Source organism: Octopus bimaculoides, chromosome 4, assembly GCF_001194135.2.
Source record: "Octopus bimaculoides isolate UCB-OBI-ISO-001 chromosome 4, ASM119413v2, whole genome shotgun sequence".
NCBI classification, from domain to species: domain Eukaryota; kingdom Metazoa; phylum Mollusca; class Cephalopoda; order Octopoda; family Octopodidae; genus Octopus; species Octopus bimaculoides.
Window position 1 is genome coordinate 94,583,398 of NC_068984.1, and position 7,488 is coordinate 94,590,885.

Consider the following 7,488-nt stretch of genomic DNA (forward strand, 5'->3'; position numbering starts at 1 on the left):
TAGTAAGCAAGCTACTTACCACACAGCCACTCCAAAAAAAAAAATACGTATCCTATGAATATTCGTTTAACGACAAATTTGCTTAACGACAGGGCTGTTGGAACGTAACTCGGTCGTTAAATGAGGACAGTCTGTAGTGTCAATTTTACAATTCTGTAAATAATCTATATATATAAAGATGAGAATGTGTGTCTGTGAGTCTGTCTGTGTGAATCCCTAAAACTTGAGAACTACACAACCAATTTCATTCAAATTTTACACATGCCTTACTTAGGGTCCAGGTAGTGTTTTAGGCCAAAAATTTTTTTTAACTTCTTGCCTAGTGCGAGCCCAGTGCAATATCACATCTCCTCTACTATTGCAGTATTGCGTCTCAAAAGTGAAACAATAACATCTCTCTATTCTAATGTCAGACACTTTCACTTTAATAGTTTCTCTTTAATACTGAAACTAATAAAGTGAAACTATTATCTCACATATATACATTAACTATAAAAACAGTCTGGTAACAAAATATAAACTGAAGCTAGAACTTATTAAAATATTCTTATTGTTTCTTCAACTTACCGGACAAGGGGTCCTGGGTCCTTTTACTGCAGGCAAAGGAGTAAAAAAGGAAGATATTTTGACTTGTCTGGGCAATGCTATTACAGACAAACTAACAGTTCAACTCAAGAGATAGACACAAATCACCTCGTGCTGACTGCAAAACTCCCGCCAAATTAGCCAGAAACACACACACACACATACGCATGTGCACATCCATTTCATATATCTTCTTTCAATTTTTTCTCTCTGCAAATAAAATTTTTACGGATACAACTGCTTACAAAAATAGGGATTAATATATAATTTCTTTCTATGTTCATAATCAAATCAATGTTTTCATGATTAGACACAGGTATAATACAATAACTCTCACAAACACACTACGTACAAATTCGTTCTTCAGGAGTTTTCAAACTACATAATAGGCACAGTTGTCGGATTAAGACACGAGGGTGTTTTGAGGGAGATTTGGCTGCTATTTCTACCAGGTCTACCTACCATGTAGAGGTCTGATCTTAATTTTCATTCACATATTTGCATTTCAAAAATTAAACATAATCCTTTCCATAAATCAACTATCGTAAACATTTTCTATGATGACATTTTCTATGTATGTGTGTGTACCTTAAAAGACATCAATCATCATGACATACACCTTCACTCACTCACTCAAACTCTCTTTCTCACCCTCTTTCTCTTTCACATACACACACGCATGCATGCACACACATACACACATCCATTTCATATATCTTTCAATTTCTGCCCTCTGCAAATAAAATTTTTTACGGATACAATTGCTTACAAAAATAGGGATTAATGTATAATTTCTTTCTATGTTCATAATTAAATCAATGTTTTAATGATTAGAGAGATATCCAATAGAATAGCTCTCAGAAACACACAACATACAAATTCGTTCTTCACAACTCCTGAAGCTGTTTTCTAACAAGAGGGTGGGGAGTCAGGAAATTTTCATACAGCTGGCGGCTCCAATCGAAACAGGGGACACGAAATGAGGGTTGAGAAATGCTGTTATAGATTATACCTAACTGAAAACGATCATGGCCACATCATTCAAACAGACCCAGTGAAACCGGGCTTAGCTGCTAGTATTTTATAAAACTTAAAACTTTTAAGCATACACAGAGGAAGCTTGTATTCATTCACTTGTTCTATGAGCAAGTGTTAGGGTGAATATGTGATCTATCGTACTATAGTTCTTATGGAAACCTGCCTGCTGTTACGGTTGTTGTCATCACAGTGTTTTGATAGTCTGGTGACTATGACGTTTGCAAACAGCTTTTAGAGATGAGACAAGAGGCATATAGAACAATAGTTTTAAAAATTTTCTTTCTTACCCTTCTTATGAAGCAGGATGGTATTTGACTCTTTCCACAGTGAGGGTACTTTAAGTGTTAATATTTCCAATGAGAAAAAACTCAAGCTTATCTAAGGAAGAAGTAGATATACTGGTTGCTAAAAAATCCATAATTGAATTTGAAGGAAAATAGTGGGTAAGGAAAGATAGACCTGATCAGTTCAACATTACCATGGTCTCCAGTGATTCTACTCAAGTAATGGACTTAATGGGAATTTATATTTGAAAATATATTAACAGTGAATTTGCGCAATTGGGCAGGGGTGAGGGGTGGATTATGTAGGGTTGTTGCTTTCTAGTAATGTCAATAAAGAAAAATTCTGGAAAAAACTCTTTAAATCATTTAAGATCTAGTTCTGCCTAAGTGAAACTTCGTAGTATTTTCGAGCGAGATCGTTGCCAGTGCCCCTGGACTGGCTCTTGTGCGGGTAGCACATAAAATACACCATTTTGAGCGTGGCCGTTGCCAGTACCGCCTGACTGGCCTTCATAGGATTTTTGAGCGAGATCGTTGCCAGTGCCCCTGGACTGGCTCCTGTGAGGGTGGCACATAAAATACACCATTTTGAGCATGGCCGTTGCCAGTACCGCCTGACTGGCCTTCGTGCGGGTGACACGTAAAAGCACCCACTACACTCTCTGAATGGTTGGCATTAGGCAGGGCATCCAGCTGTAGAAACTCTGCCAAATCAGATTGGAGGCTGGTGTTGCCATCCGGTTTCACCAGTCCTCAGTCAAATTATCCAACCCATGCTAGCATGGAAAGCGGACGTTAAACGATGATGATGATGATGATGATGATGATAATGTAGACTTTCTAGATGTTAATTTGGATTTTGGGTATGGGAGCATACCAACCAAACCACAAACCCAATGATAACCTTAAATGTATAGATAATAACTCAAATCATCCTAAAAATATATTACGGGTTCTATCATTAACAATATTTCTCTTCATATATCTAGGCTGTCCACTAATGAAGAAATATTCAAGATTAATGAAAGGTTCTATAATAATGCCCTAGCAGAAGCTGGGTATAAAGATAAAATTTATTATATAAATGTGAGTGTATGTGGTTATGAATGTATGTTTAGCCCCAAAAGGCTTAGAAACAGTGCTAACTCAAGAAAAACAAATTCAATTTTTGAAATCTGCATCTCACTATCTCTCTTTCTCTATTATTTACCATACTCTTTGACATACTCCCTTTGTATATGTAATGATTCTCATGCATAGCTCTCAGTTTGTTAAATTCTGTTCTTCTAATGCAGTGTTTTCCAAACTTTTCTTACCAAATTACAGTATCACCTACCTAACGGCCAAAAAAATGCTCCATCACCCACCTGTGTAAAAAAAACCCTTACACAACCCCCCACCCCTGTATCATTTGACACATGCTATATCGTAGACTCGTTGCCCTGTTAGTGCCATTTGTACTAAATATGTGGTTATTGCGGATTTAGTTTTGCCATTAGTGTCAATAAAATTTGACGTTAACTCTATATTTTTCAGACAGATTAACTTCTAGAAACTTGCGCTTTCTTTTACACAGATTTTCATTTTCACAAATGAACCATTGATCAGAACTACCAATGCACAAATGATTAATGATTGTATTATAAAGGAAAAAAATAAAACTTTTTAATGAGAACCATGTGTCTGGTGCAATGCAGCTAGTGCCGATAGATTCGGTTTCAAACTTGTCAACTTTAGCCACAAATCTCCTCACTGTGTCACATCCAGTTCAATTCTTTTATGGGAAAGTAAAGTTCCACCTTGGTTAAAACCTGATTCAACTAGGTATGAGGTAGGGAAAGCAAACAAAAGTAATTTCAGATGTTTTCACCGACTGGGGTAGGAATTCAATATACTCTGGTGGTACCACAAACCTTCTTTGCCATTACGGCAATATCACATTGTGGTGTCATTGTCATTTTGTAATTCTGTCATCCTCACAATCGACTGCATCGACCGTAAACAGATTGCTACACCAATTTGGAATATTCAGCGCAATAACATCTTGAAATCACTCCACCATGTTATTGTGCAATTGTTGTAAATAGCTGCAATATGTAGTTAAATCCTTGTCAACTAATTCAACTTTCAAAGAATCAAGTTGTGAAAATTGATGGAATTAACATTTTGAAATGTTAGTCTTAAGCAACATCAATTTTGAAATGAAGGTAGTGATAAATGATTTACAATCAAGAGAGTTTTTCTCTTTCCTTGCAATAACTTGTTCAAATAATTTAATTTTGTGAATATATCACAAAGAAAAATGACATCGCACCTTGCAACCATCAATGAAGTGGATAGTGGAGTATCTTCAAAGAAAGATATGATTATATGAAACAGTTCAACAAAGTATAAAACATAGTTTCTTTTTGACAGCTAACACACTTCGGTATGGTATAAAAGTTTAGTATGGTCTTCATCATTTCTCAGACAGAGTTGGTAGAAATTCGATCAAACAAGGGACTGGACTTCAATTTGTTCACAGTCTTGATAACTAACTGTAGGGCATCATTCAACCTACCATTTATATTTTTTGCCACTAAATACTGTCAGTGTGCCAAGCAACGAACAGTTAGTATCTGGTGGGAAATTTCATGCTTTAGGAGAGATGAAAAATCTCTGTATCTTCCTATCATCGAAGGGACTCCATAAGATGCACAGGCAAGAATATTACTGAGTGGGATGTTATGTTCAAAAAGGAAATACTTGAGAGTGTGAAAAATAGTTGCACCTCTTGAATCAAGCGGCAATTTCTCTGTGAACAGCATTTTCTCACAAGGTTGAAGGTCTTCGCTAAAATACTGAACATATACCATCATCAAACATTGATTGTCCACAACAGTTGATTCATACACTTATATAGAAAATTCAGAACACTGGAGAATATTAACGAGCTGATATTTGACATCGTTGGCCATTTCATCGATGCTTCGAGAAATTGTATTATTATTAAGTGGGATCTTCTTCATAATGTTATCAAGTTTTTCATGCATAACAGTTGACAAAACCTCTTTGATAACTGGGTGAAGTAATGTTTCTCCAATTATGTGAAACTTCCCAGCAACAAGCAATGCAGTGTTGTATGATGCAATCAACCCGTCATTCTCCTATTTACTAGTTTCCAGGAGCAGCGTGTTGAATGTTTGTATTTACTTTTTGAAAGAGGAGCTCCATTGCAAAAAGTATGATAATGGCTTGTCCTTCTTGTCAGAATGCTTTGCATCAAACTGATACTTCAAGCATGAAGGTTTCATTGCTTCATTGGTCAACAGTTCTGAGGAGAAGGAATAAATCCAAATGATAAATAATCACTACTGTACTGTCAACAAATATTCTTGACTGGAGACATCAGTAAAGTGAAATTGTGAAAACGAATTTCTACAGATGGCATCAGAAAGGCAGTATGGTATTCCCAAAGAGAAGAAGTCAATAGAACAGAGTCAGATGACATGTCTTTACTGGAGCAAATACGGATCTAGTTCGTTTGGCTGCCAGCATTTTAAAAATTAAAGATTATTGAAAATTTAAAAATTCAGTACATTAATGTACCTTTCCAAGCTAAATTGTTGGAGTTATTCAACTTTTTCCAGAAAAATGTTTTTAAAAAGTTATAGAGGTTTAAAGTTTGATCATTTTCACCCAGTCAAGAAACATTATTTCAAAGCTGTCATTTTGTGCATGACATCCTGAAAATAGTACTTGTGTTTTGATATGAAACCACAGAATTACGCATGACATATAACCCCTCATAACTTTTTTATTTTTCGGAGATTTCGGAAAATTTTTGCGAATTTGAATTCTACACGCGATACTTCATATGATTAAGCCAAAAGAAAAAGAAATTTGTAGTGGAGTGTGATTTAAGGCCTAGGACTATTTGGCTGCTATTTCTAGTACGCATGACAACCATCTCAATGATTGACAAAAATATTCAATCGATAAACAAGTCTGCGTTTTTAATACAAAGGGGCACCTTATACGAGTAGTCAAATCGATAAAAGTGCATCCTTATTCTCAGCATGCCTAGATATCAGTAAATGCAGACTTAATTTCTAAAAATTCATTGTCACCCACAAAATGTTCATATCACCCACGAAAATCTCAGATTGACCACCATTTTCTAGAAATTCGCCCATCGCTCACATGTAAGTTGAAATTGCCCACTTTGGGATGCTATGTTCTAATGTTTACTTTCATTTTATGACAGCTATTACATACAAATCCTGTTTCCTGATTTGGTAAAAATGATCAAACTTTGAACTTCTGTAACATTTGCCTCAAATTTTTCTGGAATAAATGAATCACAAGTGCAGATTACGCATGAAAAGGTACATTAATATACCAAATTTGAATTTTTTTACTTAATTTTAAATTCTCAAACTCTGTAACAGAGACAGTTAAGATCTCTCACCCTCTATTTGTCTATCTGTTTCATTTTCTCTTGGTAAACTTTCTCACTTTCTATAAAAGTATACTGCTTCCACTGAATGTGTATGTGTATGCATATGTGTAAGGAATTTCATTACGGTGACAGTGATTTAAAAAAGGTATGTAAAGGATAATTTATTTTAATAGCATACTTTTCTGTTAATGAATATGATTTTCTTACATACACACGTACACACAAATTCACTTGATGTGGGATAGGGTAAAAGATTTAAATAAATTTTTGGTGGAATTCTGGTTTAAGTACCCCATATAACCCCTCATAACTTTTATATTTTGGAGAATTTTCAGAAAATTGTTACAAATTTGTGTTCTACGTATGGGAATTCATATGATTATGAAAAAAATTTTTTTCTTCGCTTTTTTGAATTTAAAAAACATTAAAAAAACTTTTTGTTGTTTTTTTGTTGAAAATTTAGTGTTTAAAATATGGACAGACAGAATTTTTTGCTTAAATCCCAGCAATGGACCATTAAATGTGTTTATGGGGAAAAAAACTGTGAGAAACATCAATACGTGTCAGAGTGACAAAGAAATGAGGGAGGTAAATAACCCTCAAATCACACAAAAAAGTTTTTATTTTGGTTTTTGCATAATCATATGAATTCCTGTGTGTAGAATATAAAATTCATGAAAATTTTCTGAAAATTTACAAAAATAAAAAAATTACGAGGGATTATTTGGGGTGCTTAAACCAAAATTCTACCACTAAATCTCCCTTAAATAACCTTTCCATCTGAAAATTATTTTGAAATTATAAACAGAAACAAATTGCAGATTTGGATTGTCTGTATCTTAAAACCATGATTAAAAGACAATTTTTAAAAAGCCAAAATTTTAGGATTTATTTTTAAGAAAATTTTTTTTTTAAATTTCACTATTCTAAATTAAATTTCATTTTCTGTTTGAAAATGAAGCAAGTGGGAGTTGTAATAGCAATTGCCAATTTCCAAATTTCTTTTTTGTTTTAGCCTTCAAGGCTTCTCACATTGTTTTTAAGTATGTAGTGCAAAAAAAAAAGACATTGGCCAAAATTAATACTGAGTGGGAGAAGGGAAGTTGGAAAAGATTCATAAATTTTCTGAAAATTTACAAA

At 34.3% G+C, this 7,488-nt stretch overlaps 1 protein-coding gene across 8 annotated transcripts in view; it reads left to right on the top strand.

Annotated features, from left to right (window-relative positions):
* The window catches only part of LOC106872580 (serine/threonine-protein kinase Nek4), a 216,828-nt gene that overhangs the window by 50,322 nt on the left and 159,018 nt on the right, over nt 1-7,488 (top strand). Inside the window, exon 2 of one of the 8 annotated variants that reach the window (XM_052967284.1) lies at nt 6,154-6,274. The exons of the other annotated variants lie outside the window; for them this stretch is intronic. Coding sequence (XP_052823244.1) covers nt 6,243-6,274 — 32 coding nt within the window. The 5' untranslated portion in view covers nt 6,154-6,242. The remainder of the gene's footprint in view (nt 1-6,153; nt 6,275-7,488) is intronic. 8 annotated transcript variants of the gene reach the window in all.